This window comes from Galeopterus variegatus, unplaced genomic scaffold, assembly GCF_000696425.1.
Source record: "Galeopterus variegatus unplaced genomic scaffold, G_variegatus-3.0.2 Scaffold4406, whole genome shotgun sequence".
Lineage (NCBI taxonomy): Eukaryota > Metazoa > Chordata > Mammalia > Dermoptera > Cynocephalidae > Galeopterus > Galeopterus variegatus.
The window spans coordinates 111,149-136,439 of NW_007730517.1; the positions used below are offsets into that span (position 1 = coordinate 111,149).

Sequence of the window (25,291 nt, forward strand, 5' to 3'; positions counted from 1 at the left end):
TGCAGGCACCATGGAGAAATGCTGCCTAGGAGGCTGATCTCCTATGTGCCTCACTGATAGCAGTCTGTGTGGCTTCTGGAACTCAATGTCAGGAGGAGGCAGGAGGGATAATACCAAGCAATGATCATATAACACAGAGTATAAACAACAGGATCAGAGCAACTTTAACCTGCCTGACAAGAAGTTCAGCTGTGGGTGTGCACACCTGCTGACCTGTAGAAGATGCGTTTAAGAATAACATACACATGCACACACATCAGCATGCAAAGAACAGCCCTGATAATGCCAGAATTAACATTTGAGTTGCTTGTGAGAAAGTCTGTGTCATGTGGAGAATTTTCCCTTTTGCTGAGGATAGATGTTGATTTTTGTCCTTCAAGGCTGGGTGTAGATGAAAGGCTCGTAGCTGGTGAGAAACCAGCTGACGGCTCAGTGCCCACATCTGTGTAAGGCTCTAATGCTCCCAGCTCACTCTTGGGTGGGAGGTAACTTAAAGTGATAACGACTTTGTTTCTTAGTGAACCCCCCCCCCACCCCTTGACCAACACTGAAGTGGAGCTAGAAAGGCCAGTTGGTAGTCTGCTGCTGAGTGATGTGGGAAAAAAAAGAAATCTAAAATAGTAATGATTTGAAAACAGAAATTTGATAAATTTATTCAAGGAATGCTTGAGTCTATATAAGGTGACTATAGGCATTATAAACTTTGCACAGAAATAAAACTGATTAAGCAAGATGATCAAAATTTAGTGAAATTTGGAAAGAAGGTTAATTTGCGATTTGTGTCCCTGGGGGAGGAGTCCCCTTTCTTCTGACAAAATCTGGAGATCCTGAAGGCCTTGAAATGCGACCTCTGACACTGTCAAGGACGCACTCAGCATTTATGTGTGTGTGCGTCTGCATGCTTCAATGGTTCTCGCCTTGTCTCTCCTGCAAACTAATTCGTTAACAGCAGTCTCAAATGTCTATTCCTCTGTGAGGCCTTCCCTTGCCTTCCCGTGCAGTTTGAGACACTATTTTTCAGCATTTCCACAGTATTTGTTTAATATGTTTATCCTGACAGTAAAGAGCATGTACATTAAGTGATTACCTGTATGTGTCCCTCATTAGACCATAAGGTCCATGAGCATATGGATTGAGAAGGCCCAAGCAACAGGCATAGTAATTACCCCAAATAAGTACGTTCAGTGGAAGAATGAGTAGCTAAACACATAAGTGTATTTAAGTACTCACACATCCTGAGGCATTCGAGCCAGATGATAAAGAGGTGTGGCAATCTGTAGTATGGTTTTTTCCAAAAACTTGAAAAATTCAGAACACTTGACACAGGTTTTTGACTTTAAAAGCATTTCTTTTAAAAAAGATGACCAGTAAGGGGATCTTAACCCTTGACTTGGTGTTGTTAGCACCACACTCTCCCAAGTGAGCGAACAGGCCATCCCTATATAGGGATCCGAACCTGTGGCCTTGGTATTATCAGCACCACACTCTCCTGAGTGAGCCACGGGTCGGCCCTGACTTTAAAAGCATTAAGCTGAATTACCTATCAGCATGATAAGCACAATTAAAAAACTAACAACAACAAAAAAACACACAACAAAACTCATTGGCAAGAAGAGGTGAGAAATGCAAAATAGCACGCTGGCTCAGCAAAGCTTCTCTGTGTGCCTGGTGTGGGCCAGGACCCAGCTGGGCAACGGGGTGACCCCTAAACGTCTGACAGGCTAGCAGTAAAGATGAAAATTATATTCCTTGTAGTTAGGAATTTGTCATTTGTAGTTAATATAACTGAAGTGATTACGCTAGCTGACTCTGGGTAAGTTTATTCATTCTCAAGTGATTGCTGAGTATCCACTTGTGTGCCAGGCATGATTCCAGTAAACACAGGCAAGAACAAGACAGACAAGGTCCTGGCTCTCTTGGAGCTTACATTATATTGCAGAGAAAGACACAAATACAATATTGCTTAGCTGTGATAAGGGACTCTGGAGGAAATGGGTAAGAAGGAAGCTCTTTCAGAGAGGAGGGTCAGGGAGACAAAACATCCAAGCTGAGAATGAAGGATGAAAGGGAGCCAGCCTTTCAGAGAGCCTGACAGAGTCCCAGGGAGTGGAAGGGCCCTCAGGAGGAAAAGAGCATGATGTACCCTAGAAGTGTAAGGAGGCCAGTGGTGAGAGCAGAGCAGCATGAAAGGGGTTGGGAGATAAGAACCTGATTGTACAGGCGCCCTGTAGGCCCTTGGTATAAGGAGTCTGCATTGATCTGAAGCTCAACAGGAAATCTTTAAAGGGTGTTAAGGAGAAGAGTTACCATGATCTTATTTACATTTTATTATAAAAAAGCCATTCTGGCTGTTGTGAAGAGAATGGATTACTTTGCTATTCTAAGCCTTTATTTCCTCACCTGTAAGTGAGATTAACACCTACCTCACAAGGTTATTATGACTAAATGAGATTTAGGAAATGCTCAGCACCTTATTACTATTATTTATTACTATTAATAGTTTTTAGTGACCCTAAATTTTTTTTATTATGTTTCTTGGCCTTAAGAGGAAGGTATAATCACACTCACGCAGATATGAATCCTCACGCAGTATACATCCACATGTTTCCTGAATGTGCTAACAGTCCTCTGTCCAGTGAAGGCCCATGCACTGCCTGGACCCAGCAGCTTTGGGCCTGACTTTAGGATAACTTACCCCAAGGAACTGCGCCTTTGTTTGGGGGCCCATGAGGTAGTGGGCTGGGAGGGTCGGATAGGGTTCTCTTGTGTCCGGGTGGTGGGGGAGGAGGCCTCTTCTTGGATAGGGTGGAGCTGCCACTAGAGGTCTGGGTGCTTAGAGGGAGTGTTGAAGGTGGGCCAGTTGGACCTAGAAAGGAAATTGAATGGGGGCAGGAAGGTTAATCCCAGTCTCACAGAAACAGAACTGCCAGTATGCAATTACTTCCACACATCAAGATGGCAGTATGATACAGAGACAAAAGCAAAAGGCTGGATATGACAAAATCCATCAATCCAATAATTCACAAATAGGGTTTTAGAAAACTATTGGCCAAAAAAAAAAAAAAAAAAAAAAAATTAAAAAAAAAGAAAGGAGAGTGTGTGCTTTTTTTTTTTTAAAAAAAAAGATGACCGGTAAGAGGATCTTAACCCTTGACTTGGTGTTGTCAGCACCACGCTCTCCCAAGTGAGCTAACCGGCCATCCCTATATGGGATCCAAACCCGGGGCCTTGGTGTTATCAGCACCGCACTCTCCCGAGTGAGCCACGGGCCGGCCCGAGAGTGTGTGCTTTTAAAGGAGTAAAATACCAGTCAATACAGAATGCCAGTGAGTTTAGATCATCACTTAGGTACAATGGGAAAAATAAAATACATAGTTTTACACCAATAACTCACTGGAATCATCACAAAATCCACTGAGAAAGAAGGCACACAGCACTACCAGCAAAATCAGGAGAGAAAGAGCAGAGTATAGGCTAAACCTTGTATGGGCGACAGGGTGAAACATGAAAGTCTTCATATAATAGGTTTTCCCTATTAAACCTATTCTTTTAGTCAGAAAACTGCCTGAAGTTTTTTTTTTTTAAAAAAATGACATTTCTAAATAATGAAGGACCCACTGAAAAGAGTTACCTGAAAAAAAGAGAAATCCAAAGACTTTTTTCCTTCAGTTCTGAATTGCTCTAAAAATCATAAACCACCTATTACACATTGGATGTCTGAATAATAATTATATAAATTAGATATTGATTTCTATAGACTTAAAAAAAAAAGACTCAACTTTCTCCGGAGGTAAAGACAGGATAGCCGTAATGACATTAATATTCTACATATGCACAAAAAAAATTACTGCAAAAGTTGACTTTTTTGAAATAATGTTTTAAAAAATGGGGTCTGTCTTTAAAAAGCTGTTGTTGGAGTATTGTATATGTTCTTAGTTTTGTTTATTCAACGTGACACTGAAGTAGCTGGTGTGCATCAGGCACAATATGCTAGGGACTTTGACAAATACTTACTGGGTATATGGTCTAACTGTGTTCGTGGACTACTGCTTCTGCAAACATCGGGGGGTCGGGGGGCAACAAACTAACAAAAAGCTAAGAACACTGCCACACCACATTTTTTTCTTTCTTTTTAAATTAAAAAAAAATTTTTTTAAAAGATGACCAGTAAGGGGATCTTAACCCTTGATTTGGTGTTGTCAGCACCACGCTCACCTAGTGAGCTAACTGGCCATCCCTATATGGGATCTGAACCTGTGGCCTTGGTGTTATCAGCACCACACTCTCCTGAGTGAGCCACAGGCCCTGCCACACCAAATGTTTTTTTTAATTTTTTTCCTTTTTGTCTTTTTTCGTGTCCGGCAACGGACTGCAACCCTCAGTGTCGCGCCCGTACCGGACCGGGACCGGCCAACGGGATCGCAACCCTCGGTGCTGCGCCCGCCCCTCGCCCAGCCAGTGAGCAGAAACCGGTCTGTATGTGGGATCCGAACCCTCGGCGGGAGCGCCACCGCGCTCCCAAGCGGCGCACTGTAGCAGTGCGCCACCGGGCCGGCCCCCCACCAAATGTTTAACACAGTATAGTAGATACCTGGTGATCCAGAAAGGCTCCAGAAGAGCTTTTTACATTCTGTGTATTAAAAGAAAAGCTTAATTACCGCTGGCCTCCTTTCTTGCTAAAGTAAGCTTTGATATTTCCTATTATCAGTTACAGGTCTGTACCAACATTCATTTAAACCATTATTTCTCAAAGATAGTCTAATTTTGGAAGTAAACACTGTTAATCTCGGTAAAATTATAATCTGCTTTAGGATTAAATGGCTATAGCTATATAAGTTACTGTGTCCTACTGGTGTGATACATGATGGAAGCCTTATGGTTACCACAAATCAATGCCTAATTATGGTATCAGAAACTATTTTATTTTTGTAACAATAAAGTGATTGCTGTTATGGCCTTGCATCTGTACAATGCTTTGTAGTTTTCTAAATGCGTTTATGTTTCATAACAAACCTGTGGAGTATGTGGGTAAGGTATTATTGTCCCCATTTTACAGCCAAGAAAGCACAGGCTTGGCGTGATCAAGGTTACACAGCCATGAGGGGTGAAGCTGAGACACTCAGGTGTCTGGGACTGGCGACGTGCTCATGCTATCGAAGGATGCTGCTGGTTCCTGAAAGCCAGGGCCGTATTTCCTATGCTTGGCACATGAGGAAAACAATGACAAATGCTCAGTATCAGGAAATGTAACTTTTCTTTTGGAAATAAATGGATAATAGATAATAGACGATGAGATTCTCTAGCGATTTCATCTTTATTGCCATCTAGGGACTTTCTGATGCAGTGCATTTGAAAAGTCGCTCAGATTCCAAATCCTGTTTGGAAACAAAAATTACCAAAGACAACTGCTAATAGAACTACATCTCTGAGCAAAGTTGTAGTATGTATAGGTGATTTTAGGAGTAATCAGATCAAAGAGTCATCCTGTAACCACAAACCAAGCAAAAGCCAGCCTCCAGAATCATCATTTCAAAAACGAAGGGATTACTCCTTCACAGGCCATTATACTTCTGTGTGACTTCCTTCCTATCACTGACTATAATCTCTAATTATTTACATGTTGTTTACTTATTTACTGACTCTCCCATCAGACTGCAGGTTCTATTATGGCCTGACTTTTCTCTGGACTGGTATATAGTAAATATTTATTGAAAAAATGGATGAATAAACTTCTACTATCTTCCTAAGGCCAGTGATTCTTAAGGAGGAGAGTATATCTCATTGAGGGCAACTGATCAAAAAATAGGTGTGTGTCTGTTTGGGGGGGAGGGAGAATAGCAGGTAGGAACAGAATTAAGTTTGAAAATGAATGGATAATACCATAAAATGATTTCATATCTGGAAAACAAACCTATTATTTTGTAATAGAAGCTACAGAAAGGAAGATGCTACAAAATGTTGGCTGGCAGGGCATGAGCTTAAAAAGGTTGAAAAATGCTACATTAGACCCCAGAAAGCTGACGATTTTTTTTTTGACTTAAAGAGTTCAGAAGACTTGTGAAATTATTAACCAGTACCAAAGCACTGAAGGAGATGTCATATACAAAATAAATCTGAGTATTGACTCATTCAGGAAAGAAGCAATTTTGGCAGGATAAAAAAAGCTGAAATAAAAGAAGAGAGAACACAGCATAAAACCTAACAGAAAAGGGTGGGGAGGCAAGATTAATAGTGGTGGAGGAGATACAGAAGTGATTCAGACAGCCTTAACTCTTCCTTAACTGTCAGGGGCCTGAGGAAGTAAGAAGAAAACACCCCAAATCTCATTTGGCACTAATATTGGCTACTATGTCAAATTATCTTCTATTTCTTCTTAAAAATATGGGTCTAGTCTTCCAAAGCTGCTATGCATAACTTTGAGGTTATTTAAATAATTCGAAGGTCTAATAGGAGACAGTGTATCTCACTCTTCCTGAGGGTTTACATGTTAGTTTAGCAACAGCTGTCACATTCAGATAGGCTGAGTCATCCAAGACAGTGTTTTTCACCATGAAAAAGTGTCCCCTGCTCTCAAACAGAGGTGTACAAGAGGTCTAGTGTTCTGCAGGGTGAGAAGCAAAGCCATACATTCACTTTTACATTAAGCCGTTATCAGAAAAAGTCCTTGAAAACTGTTTTGTGGACACCCACTGGTGCCTTTTATTCACCCACCTTTCATTCTGGGGACTCACTTGAGTCCTCTTTTGTGTGCCAGTGCNGACCATAAGGTCCATGAGCATATGGATTGAGAAGGCCCAAGCAACAGGCATAGTAATTACCCCAAATAAGTACGTTCAGTGGAAGAATGAGTAGCTAAACACATAAGCGTATTTAAGTACTCACACATCCTGAGGCATTCGAGCCAGATGATAAAGAGGTGTGGCAATCTGTAGTATGGTTTTTTCCAAAAACTTGAAAAATTCAGAACACTTGACACAGGTTTTTGACTTTAAAAGCATTTCTTTTAAAAAAGATGACCAGTAAGGGGATCTTAACCCTTGACTTGGTGTTGTTAGCACCACACTCTCCCAAGTGAGCGAACAGGCCATCCCTATATAGGGATCCGAACCTGTGGCCTTGGTATTATCAGCACCACACTCTCCTGAGTGAGCCACGGGTCGGCCCTGACTTTAAAAGCATTAAGCTGAATTACCTATCAGCATGATAAGCACAATTAAAAAACTAACAACAACAAAAAAACACACAACAAAACTCATTGGCAAGAAGAGGTGAGAAATGCAAAATAGCACGCTGGCTCAGCAAAGCTTCTCTGTGTGCCTGGTGTGGGCCAGGACCCAGCTGGGCAACGGGGTGACCCCTAAACGTCTGACAGGCTAGCAGTAAAGATGAAAATTATATTCCTTGTAGTTAGGAATTTGTCATTTGTAGTTAATATAACTGAAGTGATTACGCTAGCTGACTCTGGGTAAGTTTATTCATTCTCAAGTGATTGCTGAGTATCCACTTGTGTGCCAGGCATGATTCCAGTAAACACAGGCAAGAACAAGACAGACAAGGTCCTGGCTCTCTTGGAGCTTACATTATATTGCAGAGAAAGACACAAATACAATATTGCTTAGCTGTGATAAGGGACTCTGGAGGAAATGGGTAAGAAGGAAGCTCTTTCAGAGAGGAGGGTCAGGGAGACAAAACATCCAAGCTGAGAATGAAGGATGAAAGGGAGCCAGCCTTTCAGAGAGCCTGACAGAGTCCCAGGGAGTGGAAGGGCCCTCAGGAGGAAAAGAGCATGATGTACCCTAGAAGTGTAAGGAGGCCAGTGGTGAGAGCAGAGCAGCATGAAAGGGGTTGGGAGATAAGAACCTGATTGTACAGGCGCCCTGTAGGCCCTTGGTATAAGGAGTCTGCATTGATCTGAAGCTCAACAGGAAATCTTTAAAGGGTGTTAAGGAGAAGAGTTACCATGATCTTATTTACATTTTATTATAAAAAAGCCATTCTGGCTGTTGTGAAGAGAATGGATTACTTTGCTATTCTAAGCCTTTATTTCCTCACCTGTAAGTGAGATTAACACCTACCTCACAAGGTTATTATGACTAAATGAGATTTAGGAAATGCTCAGCACCTTATTACTATTATTTATTACTATTAATAGTTTTTAGTGACCCTAAATTTTTTTTATTATGTTTCTTGGCCTTAAGAGGAAGGTATAATCACACTCACGCAGATATGAATCCTCACGCAGTATACATCCACATGTTTCCTGAATGTGCTAACAGTCCTCTGTCCAGTGAAGGCCCATGCACTGCCTGGACCCAGCAGCTTTGGGCCTGACTTTAGGATAACTTACCCCAAGGAACTGCGCCTTTGTTTGGGGGCCCATGAGGTAGTGGGCTGGGAGGGTCGGATAGGGTTCTCTTGTGTCCGGGTGGTGGGGGAGGAGGCCTCTTCTTGGATAGGGTGGAGCTGCCACTAGAGGTCTGGGTGCTTAGAGGGAGTGTTGAAGGTGGGCCAGTTGGACCTAGAAAGGAAATTGAATGGGGGCAGGAAGGTTAATCCCAGTCTCACAGAAACAGAACTGCCAGTATGCAATTACTTCCACACATCAAGATGGCAGTATGATACAGAGACAAAAGCAAAAGGCTGGATATGACAAAATCCATCAATCCAATAATTCACAACTGGAAAATCATTCACCTACACCTAAATATATATATTAAAAAAAACCCATTCCTAAAATTACAATCAGCATGCTTTTCAAATGTCATCCTGTAACCACAAACCAAGCAAAAGCCAGCCTCCAGAATCATCATTTCAAAAACGAAGGGATTACTCCTTCACAGGCCATTATACTTCTGTGTGACTTCCTTCCTATCACTGACTATAATCTCTAATTATTTACATGTTGTTTACTTATTTACTGACTCTCCCATCAGACTGCAGGTTCTATTATGGCCTGACTTTTCTCTGGACTGGTATATAGTAAATATTTATTGAAAAAATGGATGAATAAACTTCTACTATCTTCCTAAGGCCAGTGATTCTTAAGGAGGAGAGTATATCTCATTGAGGGCAACTGATCAAAAAATAGGTGTGTGTCTGTTTGGGGGGGAGGGAGAATAGCAGGTAGGAACAGAATTAAGTTTGAAAATGAATGGATAATACCATAAAATGATTTCATATCTGGAAAACAAACCTATTATTTTGTAATAGAAGCTACAGAAAGGAAGATGCTACAAAATGTTGGCTGGCAGGGCATGAGCTTAAAAAGGTTGAAAAATGCTACATTAGACCCCAGAAAGCTGACGATTTTTTTTTTGACTTAAAGAGTTCAGAAGACTTGTGAAATTATTAACCAGTACCAAAGCACTGAAGGAGATGTCATATACAAAATAAATCTGAGTATTGACTCATTCAGGAAAGAAGCAATTTTGGCAGGATAAAAAAAGCTGAAATAAAAGAAGAGAGAACACAGCATAAAACCTAACAGAAAAGGGTGGGGAGGCAAGATTAATAGTGGTGGAGGAGATACAGAAGTGATTCAGACAGCCTTAACTCTTCCTTAACTGTCAGGGGCCTGAGGAAGTAAGAAGAAAACACCCCAAATCTCATTTGGCACTAATATTGGCTACTATGTCAAATTATCTTCTATTTCTTCTTAAAAATATGGGTCTAGTCTTCCAAAGCTGCTATGCATAACTTTGAGGTTATTTAAATAATTCGAAGGTCTAATAGGAGACAGTGTATCTCACTCTTCCTGAGGGTTTACATGTTAGTTTAGCAACAGCTGTCACATTCAGATAGGCTGAGTCATCCAAGACAGTGTTTTTCACCATGAAAAAGTGTCCCCTGCTCTCAAACAGAGGTGTACAAGAGGTCTAGTGTTCTGCAGGGTGAGAAGCAAAGCCATACATTCACTTTTACATTAAGCCGTTATCAGAAAAAGTCCTTGAAAACTGTTTTGTGGACACCCACTGGTGCCTTTTATTCACCCACCTTTCATTCTGGGGACTCACTTGAGTCCTCTTTTGTGTGCCAGTGCCGTGCTCCAGATACGGACCTGTCCTCAAGGCATTCCCTGCTCCATGGCTCCTCTTCCTCCTCCCCCCTGCCATGTTCTCTAAGGGCATCCTCCAATTTCTACTCTTCACTGCTCTCCTTTGGCAATAGCCGTCTTCCCTGTGCAGATGGCCTCCCCAGCCCTGATCCTGACTGTGCCACTGCCTGGGTCCCTTCTCATGTCTCCAATGGTGTCCTGGTCACTCCATTTGGACATTCTGCAATGCCTTCAACGCAAGTGGTCCCCGCTGAACCTACCCGAGCTGTGCTGCCACAAGCATCTCAACGTCTTCAGCCTTGGGGATGCCTCTAACTGAGGTCTCCACCTCAGAAGTGTGTCTAGCATGCAGCCAGGGCTCAGGAAGCTCACCCACACAAAGACACTGGGTATCTCAGAAGCTTCTGTGCTCACCCTGGCAGGCCCACAGGCAGCTTTCAGGCCAAAGTCCTTGTTCCACATTTCTGGGCCCAACCATTTAGTTTCTCAAAAGGTGGCAGCCATCTCTGGAGACCTTCCCTAGAAATGACATTCTTCCAGATAACCAAAACCCTCTTATGGGAAAACAATATATTCTTAAGACTACAGAGGTAGTCTGAGAAAATCTGATCAAATAGGACTCCATCTTTAACAACAAGGAAACCTTTCCACTTAGCTCAGAAAACTTGTCCTTCTGGAAAATCATTCACCTACACCTAAATATATATATTAAAAAAAACCCATTCCTAAAATTACAATCAGCATGCTTTTCAAATGTCATCCTGTAACCACAAACCAAGCAAAAGCCAGCCTCCAGAATCATCATTTCAAAAACGAAGGGATTACTCCTTCACAGGCCATTATACTTCTGTGTGACTTCCTTCCTATCACTGACTATAATCTCTAATTATTTACATGTTGTTTACTTATTTACTGACTCTCCCATCAGACTGCAGGTTCTATTATGGCCTGACTTTTCTCTGGACTGGTATATAGTAAATATTTATTGAAAAAATGGATGAATAAACTTCTACTATCTTCCTAAGGCCAGTGATTCTTAAGGAGGAGAGTATATCTCATTGAGGGCAACTGATCAAAAAATAGGTGTGTGTCTGTTTGGGGGGGAGGGAGAATAGCAGGTAGGAACAGAATTAAGTTTGAAAATGAATGGATAATACCATAAAATGATTTCATATCTGGAAAACAAACCTATTATTTTGTAATAGAAGCTACAGAAAGGAAGATGCTACAAAATGTTGGCTGGCAGGGCATGAGCTTAAAAAGGTTGAAAAATGCTACATTAGACCCCAGAAAGCTGACGATTTTTTTTTTGACTTAAAGAGTTCAGAAGACTTGTGAAATTATTAACCAGTACCAAAGCACTGAAGGAGATGTCATATACAAAATAAATCTGAGTATTGACTCATTCAGGAAAGAAGCAATTTTGGCAGGATAAAAAAAGCTGAAATAAAAGAAGAGAGAACACAGCATAAAACCTAACAGAAAAGGGTGGGGAGGCAAGATTAATAGTGGTGGAGGAGATACAGAAGTGATTCAGACAGCCTTAACTCTTCCTTAACTGTCAGGGGCCTGAGGAAGTAAGAAGAAAACACCCCAAATCTCATTTGGCACTAATATTGGCTACTATGTCAAATTATCTTCTATTTCTTCTTAAAAATATGGGTCTAGTCTTCCAAAGCTGCTATGCATAACTTTGAGGTTATTTAAATAATTCGAAGGTCTAATAGGAGACAGTGTATCTCACTCTTCCTGAGGGTTTACATGTTAGTTTAGCAACAGCTGTCACATTCAGATAGGCTGAGTCATCCAAGACAGTGTTTTTCACCATGAAAAAGTGTCCCCTGCTCTCAAACAGAGGTGTACAAGAGGTCTAGTGTTCTGCAGGGTGAGAAGCAAAGCCATACATTCACTTTTACATTAAGCCGTTATCAGAAAAAGTCCTTGAAAACTGTTTTGTGGACACCCACTGGTGCCTTTTATTCACCCACCTTTCATTCTGGGGACTCACTTGAGTCCTCTTTTGTGTGCCAGTGCCGTGCTCCAGATACGGACCTGTCCTCAAGGCATTCCCTGCTCCATGGCTCCTCTTCCTCCTCCCCCCTGCCATGTTCTCTAAGGGCATCCTCCAATTTCTACTCTTCACTGCTCTCCTTTGGCAATAGCCGTCTTCCCTGTGCAGATGGCCTCCCCAGCCCTGATCCTGACTGTGCCACTGCCTGGGTCCCTTCTCATGTCTCCAATGGTGTCCTGGTCACTCCATTTGGACATTCTGCAATGCCTTCAACGCAAGTGGTCCCCGCTGAACCTACCCGAGCTGTGCTGCCACAAGCATCTCAACGTCTTCAGCCTTGGGGATGCCTCTAACTGAGGTCTCCACCTCAGAAGTGTGTCTAGCATGCAGCCAGGGCTCAGGAAGCTCACCCACACAAAGACACTGGGTATCTCAGAAGCTTCTGTGCTCACCCTGGCAGGCCCACAGGCAGCTTTCAGGCCAAAGTCCTTGTTCCACATTTCTGGGCCCAACCATTTAGTTTCTCAAAAGGTGGCAGCCATCTCTGGAGACCTTCCCTAGAAATGACATTCTTCCAGATAACCAAAACCCTCTTATGGGAAAACAATATATTCTTAAGACTACAGAGGTAGTCTGAGAAAATCTGATCAAATAGGACTCCATCTTTAACAACAAGGAAACCTTTCCACTTAGCTCAGAAAACTTGTCCTTCTGGAAAATCATTCACCTACACCTAAATATATATATTAAAAAAAACCCATTCCTAAAATTACAATCAGCATGCTTTTCAAATCTCTTCCTTCTCTTCCTGCATTTTCTAGAGCTACCATTTATGGAGTATTATGTACTTGACCTAAAACTTAGTAGTTTTATACACAGTATCTAGAACTTGCCTTGTAAAATATTGTTATTATCACTGTCATTATTATGTATTTTAAGAGTAAAAAGATCCAAGTCTCAGAGAGTTCAGGAATGTGGCCAGTCACGGTAACTGAGTGGCTAAGTCCAGGCAGATCCTGGCTCTGTCTGACTCAAGGCTGGGCTCAGCCTTGACAATAGCCTGTTTCTCTTCCTCTGAATGGCATCACATCCCTTCTGGCTAGAACATTCAGAGACATAACTGAGTTTCCTCTTCACCTCTACCTACTCATCTTTTAAGAGTCAGCTCGAATGAAACCTCATCCAGGACCCTTCTCTAACCCATCCTCTTTTCCCAGGAGCAACTGCCTCTATCTCTTGAACTTCCAGAAAGTTTAGTGGCACTAGATATTCTCTACCTTGCATTAGAGCTATAATTTCTCTTCCTTCCCAGACTGTACACTTCCACAGGGCATGATCTGTATTGCCTTCACATCTCCCAGTGCCAGTGTCTGGCACATGCTGGGTACTCAGTACACGTGTGTGGAAATAATTCGCGGTGTAAGTCAAGAGGATTGTTTATTGATGTATATGTGGTCTTCAGTTAAGCAGAAAACTCAGAGGTCTCCCACACCGGGAGACCATATAAAAGTACATCTTAGAAATTTCGGAGTAAAAACAAGACCTAAAAGGTGGTTTAGAAAATTATCTTGAAAGTTTTTGAAAAACTTGTCAGTAGAAGTAAAATTTATATGTTCTAATGTACCAGACAGAAGGGGTAATGACAAAAGTCATAGCTTGACAACTCTGGACAATACAAGTAAAAATTTTGTTTTCATATTCTAATGTTTTTCTTTTCTTTTTTTATGTTTTAATTGACAAATAAAAATTGTGTATATTTATAGTGTACAACATGTTTTGAAATATGTATACATTATGGAATGGCTAAGTTGAGCTAATTAACAGATGCATTACCTCACATACATTTTTTTGTGTGGTGAGAACACTTAAAATCTAGGAGGATTTATTCCTCCTATCTATCAGCAATTTTCAAGAAAACATCATTCAAATAAACAACCTAATGATTCACCTTAAAGGACTAGAAAAGAAAGGACAAACCACACCCAACATTAGCAGAAGGAAAGAAAGAGTGAAGATCCAAAGATCCCAGCAGAAATAAAGAAAATTGAAGCTAAAAAGAAAAACAACAACAACAAAAAACCCCTAAAGATCACCAAAACAAAAAGTTAGTTTTTTGAAAAGATAAAAAAAACAAGGAAAGAAAGAGTGAAGATCCAAAGATCCCAGCAGAAATAAAGAAAATTGAAGCTAAAAACAACAACAACAAAAAACCCCTAAAGATCACCGAAACAAAAAGTTAGTTTTTTGAAAAGATAAAAAAAACAGACAAACCACTAGCTAGACTAAGAAAAAAAAAAGAGAAGATACAAATAAATAAAATCACAAATAAAATTACAATTGGTACCACAGATATATAAAGGATCATGAGAGACTATAATAAACAACATGCCAACAAATTAGAAAACCTAGAGGAAATGGATAAATTCCTGGACACATACAACCTATCAAGATTGAACCAGGAAGAAACAGAAAACCTGAACAGACCAATAATGAGTAAACAGATTGAATTACTAATAGACAGTCTCTCAAAGAAAAGCCCAGTACCAGAGGATTTCACCGGTGAATTCTACCAAACCTTTAAACTAACACCAACTCTTCTCAAATTATTACAAAAAATTAAAGGGAAGGGAATTCTTCCAAACTCATTCTATGAGGCCAATATTACCCTGACACCAAAACCAGACAAAGATGCAAGAAAAAAGAAAAACTACACGCCAATATCCTGATGAATGTAGATGTAAAAATCCTCAACAAAATACTAGCAAACCAAATTTAACAGTAAACAAAAAGATTTTACCATGATCAAGTGGGATTTTACCCAAGGATGCAAGGATGCTTCAACATATCTAAATCAATAAACATGATGTATCGCATCAACAGAATGAAGGACAAAAACCATATGATCAACTTAACTGAAGCAGAAAAAGCGTTTGATAAAATTAAATATTCCTTCATGATGAAAACTCTCAAAAAATTAGGTATAGAAGGAACATACCTCAATACAAGAAAGGCCATATATGATAAGCACACAACTAACATCATACTAAATGGGAAACATGGAAAGCTTTTACTCTAAGAACTGGAATAAACATGCCCACTTTTACCACTCTTATGTAACATAGTATTGGAAATCTTGGCCAGAGCAATTAGGCAAGAGAAAGAAAGAAAAGGCAACCAAACTGGAAAGGACAAAATCAAATTGTCCCTGTTTGCATGTGACATAATCTCACCTGTAGAAAACCCTAGAGAATCCACCAAAACACTCTTAGAGCTTATCAAGAGATTCAGTAAAGTTGTAGGCTACAAAACCAACATACAAAAATTAGTAGCAATTCTATACACCAAAATAATGAACTAGCTGAAAAATAAATCAAGAAAGCAACCCTATTCACTTCCAAAAACCACACAAAATACTTAGGAATAATTTTAACTAATGAGGTGAAAGATCATTACAATGAAAACTACAAAACGCTGGTGAAAAAAACTGAAGAGGACACAAAAAAATAGAAAGACATCCCATGTTCACAGATTAAAAGAATCAACATTCTGAAAGTGGCCATACTACCCAAAGCAATGTACAGATTCAATGCAATTCCTATCAAAATACCAATGATGTTCTTCACAGAAACAGAAGAAACAATCCTAAAACTCATAGAACCACACAAGACCCCAAATAGCCAAAGTCATCCTGAGCAAAAAGAACAAAGCTGGAGGCATCACACTACCTGACTTCAAAATATACCACAAAGCTATAGTAACTAAAACAACATGGTACTGGCATAAACACAGACACAGAGACCAATGGAACAGAATAGAGAACCCAGATAAACCCACATATATACAGCTAACTAATTTTCAGCAAAGGTGCTGAGAACATACATTGGGGAAAGGACAGTCTCTTCAGTAAATGGTGCTGGGAAAACTGAATATCCATATGCAGAAGAATAAAACTAGACACCTATCTCTCATCATATACAAAAATCAACTAAAAATGGACTAAAGACTTAAATATAAGACCTGAAACTATAAACTTGCTAGACGACAACACAGGGGAAATACTTCAGGACAGTCGTCTGGGGAAAGATCTTATGGTTAAGATCTCAAAAGCACAGGCAACAAAAGCAAAGACAGACAAATGGGACTATGTTGAACTAAAAAGCCTCCGCAGAGCAAAGGAAACAATCAACAGAGTGAAGACACCTGAGAAATGGGAGAAAATATTTGCAAACTATTCATCCAACAAGGGATTAATATGTAAGGAACTCAAACAAAACAAAAGCAAAAAAATCCCAATAAAAAATGGGCAAAGGATCTGAAAGACATTTCTCAAAAGAAGACATACAATGGCCAACAGGTATATGAAAAAATGTTCAACATCACTAATTATCAGGAAATGCAAATCAAAACAATGATTTATCATCTCACCCTAGTTAGAATGGCAACTACCAAAGAGACAAAAAATAACAAATGCTGAGGAAGATGAAGAGAAAAAGGAACTCTTATACACTATTGCTGGAAATGTAAATTAGCACAGCCATAATGGAAAACAGTATGGAGGTTCCTCAAAAAGCTAAAAACAGAACTACCATATGATCCAGCAATCCCACTACTGGTTATATATCTAAAGAAAAGGAAATCAGTATAAGAAGAGATATCTGCACTCCCATGTCTATTGCAGCACTATTCACAATAGGCAAGATATAGAATCAACCTAAGAGTGCATCAACATATGAATAAATAAATAAGTTAGGCACAAAAATATAAATACTGCATGTTCTCACTCATATGTGGAAGCTAGCATACATAGTAGAATAGTGGTTACTGGAGGCTGGGAAGTGTAGATGGGGAGGGAGGGTTGGGGAGAGGATGGTTAAGGGATACAAAATTACAGCTAGATAGGAAGAATAAGTTCCAGTGATCCACAGCATTGCAGAGTAACTACAGTAAACTATAATTTATTGTAGTTTTTCAAACAGCTAGAAGAGAGAATTTTGAATGTCACCAACACAAAGAAATGATAAAGACCTGAGGTGATGGATATGCTAATTACCCTGATTTGATCATTACACATTAACCACATGCATTGAAATATCACACTGTACCTCATAAATATGTACAATTATGATGTGTCAAGTTAAAAAAATAAATTTAAAAAAGAGAATACAATACATTATTATCAACTGTAGTCACCATGTTGTACAAAGATCTCTTGGATTTATTCCTCCTATCTAACTGATCCAGTGGTTTTCATAGTGAAATGTTTATGTTAATTGTTTTTAAAAGTAGCTAAAGATACAATATTGTGTATTTATATAGAGAAAGATTCTGTGTGTAGAAGTAAGGTGCTATTATCTTCACGTTCAGATGGGGAAACAGGCATGGCAAGGTGGAGGGGAACATGCTGGGACAGTGCAGCAAGTCAGCAGCAGGGCCAACCAGGGCTCCAACAAGGCAGGGTGGTGCCTATGTATGACACAGTGCTATACTGCTCTCTTGGCTGATTTCCACACAGAAAACAGCATTAGCTATTAGTTTGTCATTCAATCTCCTTCTAAGACACTGAAAATTAAGAGAAAAGTACCAGGATTCAAGGGGCTTAGGGCTGGTACTTTAACAATTATATACCCTCGAACTCAAGAAGCACAAAAAGAATTTCCTCTGCTTCCCTTTTCACACCCTGCCAGTCAGGCAACTTATCTAGAGAGCCTGAGTCAGTGGCCAAAAATCACAGACAATGCTCTCGCCCAGCACTAGGTGATTCATGTGCAATGCTTTAAAAAGGACTAGGGAAAACTGATAAAAAGCTCCCTACCCCCCACCAAATCAAACAAAAAAACCACCTAAAAACACAAATCCAACATGGATCAAGGATGACAGCCTATGGGGAGTTTTAATATCGAGCCACTCAAATGGCTGTCTTCCCATGAGATTAAAAACAACAAAAATCCCAAAACAAACCAGGAAACTGTAAAGTCTTCAATATATGAATCATGCTGCTGATAGGAAAATATTTCCCCAGCGAGTCTGAATCATTCAGGAGTGCACTTTCATGATGATGGCAGGCCAGCATTGTGTGCAGAGGGTCTTCTTCCTTTCCACTCTTTATTTGGGCATAACTGCTGCAAACCTTTTATAAAAAGATTTTCAGGGCCGGCCCGGTGGCGCACTGGAGAGTGCGCCATTTGGGAGCGCGGCGGCGCTCCTGCCGAGGGTTCGGATCCCATGTGGAGACCGGTTCCCGCTCACTGGCTGAGTGCGGTGCGGACGCAACACCGAGGGTTGCGATCCCGTTACCAGTCAGTAAAAAAGACAAAAAAAAGGAAAAAAAAAAAAAAGATTTTCAGCGAGTTAACTATTATACCCGCCCCCAGGACATCTGGTTTTGTTTTTTTTTAGTGCCCCCATCCCTACTCTGGCCACTTATTTCTAGGACTCACTTTCACTGATTATTTCTGTTGTTTATTCATTCAACAAGCACCGATGAGCACGTACCCTTTGTGCCTGGGATGTAGACAGCTCATTCAAAGCCTGAGTCCTTGAATTCTGTCTCCTAACTGAGGCGGGGGGGGGGAGGGGGAGGAAGACTTCCCTGACCCTCTTCAAATCTGCCAGCAGCACCCCCTACTGGATCCAATGGCACATTTCACTGTTTTCTCTCCTGGAGTACCAGCTGTGTGTGTGAGCAAGAGCTACTTCTCTACTCTTCTCAATGTTCCTAGTGCCTACAATATTTGTTGAACTTCATGCATGCAGTAGGATCAAACAAATTCACATTTAAGTGCTCACTGTATAGGCATTATTTCAGTGCCTACAATATTTGTTGAACTGCACGCATGCAGTAGGATCAAACAAATTCACATTTAAGTGCTAGTCACTTCATAGGCATTATTTCATTTTCTCTAAGCAGTGACCAGTCCTTATTTTTCTGTTGAAGACCCTGAAACTCTGCAAGATCAGCTAAATTTTGTGATGGTACAAGTACAGGGGCTAAAGACTAAAAATAGGATTGGCCTTATGGGAAAGGAACCACAGTCTCTTTTGTGGGACAAGGGAAAGAGGTCTTCTTGAAAGAGGAGAAAGTAAAGTCTGAAAGGATTCACAGGAATTCACAGCTGCCCAGGTAGCTATGGTCTAGCTTGACACAGATTTATCTGCCTTAGATAGTTTGTTAGTCTTGAACTATATTCTTTGCTTAATGAGGGTATTTAGTGTCTTCACCTAAACTGAAGCATCTGGTTTGATATACTCTGTGGCACTGAACCTTCAACAAGCATCTATTGAGGCCCTCAGTATGCCAGGTACTGTGCTGCTTTTATGTAGATAATCTGCTAGTTTATCAGCCCAAGGTTAGAGTCTGTTGGAGACAGGAAGTCTACATTATAGCAAATGTGTATAAAATGCAGGATTAATACTTACAGGTATTCATATGCTACTCAGAGGGGCTGCATATACCTGATTCTAGGGGCCTGATTTCATAAATACATGGGAATGAAATAATGAGGGTATCAGTTGTTTGTGTTTCTAAAAGCTTGAACTTGTTAAACAAGCTTCTTGAGATTGGATTTATCATTCATTTACTTAACAAATCCTTTCTTTGAGTTAGGATGCCCACCAAGTGCTGGGTCTCGCTATTCAGAGCACCTGTTAACTTAGTAGAGTTGGGTGACTTCACTCTAGTCCCTATTCCCTAAAGGACTCTCTTTTAAAGGATGAGAAGTTGAGTGGCATCAGTGCCAGCAGTGGTATCCTCTACGGAGCACTATGTGCCAGGTGCTGAGCTAAGTGCTTCATATACTTCTCATTTATTATCCACAACAATTTCATCTGAGGTAGTGACTCTATGTCAGGTATAGGTTTTTGTCATTGCCATATAGGAAGTATGAAATTTTGCAATGGGAGAAAGCCATAGTTCTATAGCTTAAAATTATTTAAAAACATTCTATTTTCAAATACCTGTTCTGTGGGATGGGTATTGTGGCATTGTGTTTTCTACCACATTCCTCCATATTCTAGAAACATCTACAGAGTCTAACAATCCTAATAGAAGTCTCTTACAGCAGTGCAGAGCTTTGCAATTTACAAAATGCTTTCTCTACATACTGTCTCATTGCATTCTGATGGCAATTCCATGAGGCAGGCAAGACAGAGATGGACCATCTTCCTGGACACGGAAAAGCAGCAACTAAAAGATCAGGTCTGACAAATACTAAGGCCCATTTTAATTTTCTATTCCATTTCAGCCACCATGTGACTTGAAGAAAGTTCCTTAATGTTTCTGGGACCTGGTTTCCTTATCTGAACAATGGGTTACAGATTGTGCTAATCTTTCAACATCCTTCTAGCTTTTAAAAAAATCCAGGTTCTATGATATTATTTTAACTTAAAGATTAAAAACAAGCTAATCTTGGCAAGCCCAAAGAACTTCTAGTTTTAATAAACATACAATAGAGTGGTGAAACTGATCATGAATGAGAAACTTCCACATACTTGTTAATTTTATAACTTTGATTTAATCTCTCTGGACCTCACATCTGAAGAGGGGTTAAGCAACAAAATGTTTCGGTATGAGGCTTAAGGATGGTGAATGTGGGTTTCTGAATCACTGAGTTCTGAGACTCTGACTGGAGCCTTGCTCAAGCACAAGAGGGCTTTGCTTGATGGTAATTTAGGTCAAACTCCCTTGAATTTTGATGAGGCAGCTGGAGTTTCTTGAAAATATTCCTGAGCTAGATTCAGAAAAATTCTTTCTGCTCTTCCTCTTTGTATTCCTCTTATTTGTGGGGCCTTTATCATGAGTGTCTGTTTCTGCCTCACCAGAAACCATCATTCTTCAGACCCCTAAATCCAGTTGTGAAAATGACTTCTGCTGCAAATAGAGACCTCTGCTTTACTAGCCATGGAGAATGAGCAACCCGAATGACAGACTCAAGACACCCTTGTTTCCATGCAAATGGTTCTATCAGTTCAACAAAATGAAATGAACAAAAGTAGGGGTCCCAAAACAGAGGAGAATTATCTCTGTAAACAGAGCATCAGCTCATCTTTGACAATGTCTTCTGAGAACTCCATTCTAAACATTATCAGTTTTCCAAATGTAAAGGGCATGTGAGCTGAACTAGCTACAGGATATAGGGCACATTCCAAATCCCTTATAAAAGTCATGAGAAGGCTATGCTCCTTACATCTCACCAGCAGACAGGCCAAATCTCCAAATGTGATGTCATGCTATGAACGGTCAGGAAGAACACTCTGATTTTGTAGGGAGAAGTTTCTATTTTCAATTATGGGCATTTTGGGGAGGTTGGGGGGTGGGGTAAGCAGTCTATCCTTAGTTGACCACAGTTGCTATGGCCAAGTCTCTAAGGACTTGTTTCAGCAGCTGGATCACTAAATAAATTTAGTCTTTGTCTTCTGGGTCTTTGGTAATGAGCTACTTAGAATTTATTCAAGGCAGAAAAGATAGGCTTGGCATTGAGTCAGATAGTCTATTTTATGGGTTTCTGTGTCCTCTTGAGATAAACTTACAGAAGGGGGTGAAGGGAGGTGAGGGGGCTTCTTGGCCCCCTGTAGACCATATTCGAGATTCTCAATGACCTGGATGCTCTCTGAACAGGTTAGGCCTTTCCTGACTAGATAGGTCATCACTGGTACATCAGTAATTACAATTAGGAGATATGAAATCTTCAGAGTCATTTATTCCACTATTTTATTTAGTCCAAAGGTTTCTTTCTTTTTTTTTTTTTTAAAAAGATGACCGGTAAGGGGATCTTAACCCTTGACTTGGTCAGTAATTACAATTAGGAGATATGAAATCTTCAGAGTCATTTATCCCACTATTTTATTTAGTCCAAAGGTTTCTTTCTTTTTTTTTTTTTAAAAGATGACCGGTAAGGGGATCTTAACCCTTGACTTGGTGTTGTCAGCACCACGCTCAGCCAGTGAGCGAACCAGCCATCCCTATGTGGGATCCGAACCTGGGGCCTTGGTGTTATCAGCACCGCACTCTCCTGAGTGAGCCACGGGCCGGCCCTAGTCCAAAGGTTTCTCATGGTCCTCTTTAAGGTGCAGAAACACAATCTCTGCTCTTATCAAATTACTACCCTGATAGGGAATACTATTACCTATAGGGAAGCAGCAACACGGTTACTATTACAATACAGATCTGCAGCTTGATATGTTAAGTGATTTAAAAATGCACGTTCTAGTGCAGCTAGTTAGGTCAGCTGGTTACAGCGTGGTGCTGATAAAAATGTACATTCTAGTACAATGTATGGAATGGTAAGAAAACACTCATGGGTTAAACCTTTGGCTTACATGCATTATTACTGTTATGGCTACTGGTTATCTTTGATGAGAACTGTTCATTCCAAAGCCTTATTTTAACTCTTCTCCACATTTTATGATCTATTAGGCCATTTGGGGTCTAAGAACACAGCTCCCATTTATAACACTATTTCAATGGAGAATAAGCTCTGAAAAAACACCGTTTGAATAAAGCTCACATTTCTCAGAAAATAGCCCCAGTGTGATTCAAATAGGCATGGCATTGTATACTAAGAGGCCCTTGAAACCTGTGGGAGCATGAGCTGAGCACATAGGGAGAATCCTGCATTTGGATTTACTGGCAGAGATCAAGCTCAAGGCTATAGCTCTGGGTACCTCTCAATTATTCTTCTGGCTGTGGTGACCCTTCAGTGTTGGTATTTATGTACTTCAACTTATCCCCATACAGGTGGGAACACACTAGCTTTCTGAGCTGGGCATACTCTGTGGATATGAGATACAGGACAAGCACTTTTTTGCTAAAGAACAGGGCACTAGACCATTAGCCCAATGTGCCAGCCCTATAGAGGCAGGATTTGACAACACATATCATAATAGCCCTCTTCTGAGTAAGGTTCCTCCTCAGATAGTGTCTTACAGTAAAATAATGCTCATCAGAGAGTACAGGAGTATGGGCTATGGTCATATAGTACCTGGATCAATTTCTCAGCATCTCTGAACCACAGTCCCCTTGTCTGCACGATGCCAATAAAAGTAGTATCTACCTCATTCTGAGATCATTAAATGAGTAGTGCTTGGCTTAAAGGCCTCTCATAAGGCAAATGTGTGAAGGGCGTGTGTGAAGGCAAGTGCTTCACAACTATTAAGTAACACTATTCCTACTAGTATCTTCAAGAGAGGCATTTTAGTGTAGAAAAAGTAACTTCTCAAAGAATAACTGAAATTCCGCCCCACATTATAAAGAGCACAGGTCTGGAGCCAAAGACCTCGGATTGAATCTCAACGCTACCACTTACTGGCTGTGTGATCTTGGGCAAGTCACTCTACGTCTTTGAGCCTTAGTTTCCTCTTCTGTAAAATGGGCACAAAAGCACATGCCTCACAGGATTGTTGTGAGGTTAACACAAGATAATGCATGAAGAGCACAACATTGCCTATCCTGCTACTGGTGCCTGGCAGACGGCAAGGTCCCTATTTCAAGCTGCCCCTGACAACACATTTCATGCTTTGCCACTCAAATGTACTTTGCAATTCTTACCTCAAAACTGGGCAGACTACCAGCTCTGAGGATGGAGTCACAGAGCCCTTCTCAAAGTCCGTACCTTTCCCGGTGTTTCTAGGAGGCAGAGGTGGAGCCTCTGTGGTTGGTGAAGTTGGCGAGTCTGTGCTTGTGGAGGCAAAGATCTGGTTGGTGAAGGCTCCGTAAGAGAGCCGCTGTTTGTCCCTTGGAGTGCTGAATCCTGGCAGTGCCAACTTGTCCTGGGGGGAGATGCTGGAAGAGTGGCAGAAACTCTGAGGTCTGGGAGAGCGCTCTTTCTTGATTGGGCTCGGCTGGCAGAGAAATAACAGGGGGTGAGATAATAATCCAGGAACACCCTTTAGGCTTATAGAGAACCTCTGCAGGGCAGGCTCAGATCTGGGCTCCTGTGGCTCTCTGTGCTTTATGAGGTCAGCTATGATGAGAGCTGCATGGAGATGACATGGTATGAAGGAAGGATCATGACATTATACCTCTACTTCTCATGCCACTATTAGCAATCACACTAGTGAAACACTGGTTAGGGATCAGCAGCAGTATTCAGAAGCATAGTGTAAGGTCACACTTAGATTTAACCTTTATTTAATAAATACTTTCCTTGTGCAGGACACTTTGATTCACAGATCTGTAAATCCAATCCCAGCTTCTTGGATTCCAAACTATCTTCAATTGCCTGTGAGGGGTCTCTGGTGTTTGCATTCGTGATAATGGCATTAGCACCTACTTAACTGCCCAAGTAGAAACGCCAGTGTCATTTGGAGTGGCCAGGTCCTGCAGAGATACCTCAGAAATGTCCCTAAAGCCATTCCTAGTGTAGGCGCTCACCAGATCCCACTGCAGCACTGGCCTCCTGAATGACCTCTGACTCTAGTTTCTTTCCTCCAGTCCCACACTGCAGCCAGAGCTGGTAGGAAACTTTGCTCTTCTGACAGTGAACTTCTGCTGGCTTCTGACTGCTTGCATAAAAGCCAAAAGGCCAGAAGGGCGGCCTCCTGCCGGCCTCTCCCGACCTAGCCAGGTGAACGCAGCTCACACAAGGTGCCTGTCACCATCCCTCAGACATTTGGGCTCTATTGTCACCCCTTGCCTTGGACATGCTGTTCTCCCTTCTCTGCAATAATGCATTCTTCCCCGCTTCTTTGCCTGGCAAGCTAATACAGTCTTCACTGCATGCTAGGGCTTAAGCAGCTGCTTAATCCTCTGAATAGTTCTCAGGAATTTTCCTAAACTCTTGTTATCATAGTTATCACGCTGTATTACAATTTATCTCCTCGAAGTGGTGAATACCTTTAGGACCTCTTTGTGTAGCCATTCCTTATATCCTGCCCAGCACAGAGGAAACACCCAAAACATATCTGATGAATAAATACACGAATGAACTTTCAGAGGTAGTTAAGAACTACCTACGAGAGAGTCAAAGAGAACTGAGTTTAATCCCTGAGACTGTCTTTACTAGCTATGAGACTTCAGACAAGTTGCTAAATTCTCTGTATGTTTTCTCTCCTGTCAAGGGGACAATAACATTGTCCCTTATGGGCTTTTGGTAAAGATGATCTGAGATAACATAAAGGCTTAACACTGCCTAGTTCATATTTAAGTACTTTACAAATGACAATTATTATTATTTATTAATTAGCTCTTTTGGAAGTTAATTTTATGTGTCAACTTGGCTAGGCTATGGTGT

At 40.9% G+C, this 25,291-nt stretch overlaps 1 protein-coding gene across 1 annotated transcript in view; it reads right to left on the bottom strand.

Annotated features, from left to right (window-relative positions):
• The window catches only part of ASAP1 (ArfGAP with SH3 domain, ankyrin repeat and PH domain 1), a 105,973-nt gene that overhangs the window by 28,205 nt on the left and 52,477 nt on the right, over positions 1-25,291 (bottom strand). Inside the window, exons 16-18 of the mRNA XM_008587499.1 lie at positions 23,672-23,900; positions 4,592-4,630; positions 2,696-2,866 (exon numbers count right to left, since the gene is read on the bottom strand). Of these exons, the coding sequence (XP_008585721.1) occupies positions 2,696-2,866; positions 4,592-4,630; positions 23,672-23,900 (439 nt within the window). The remainder of the gene's footprint in view (positions 1-2,695; positions 2,867-4,591; positions 4,631-23,671; positions 23,901-25,291) is intronic.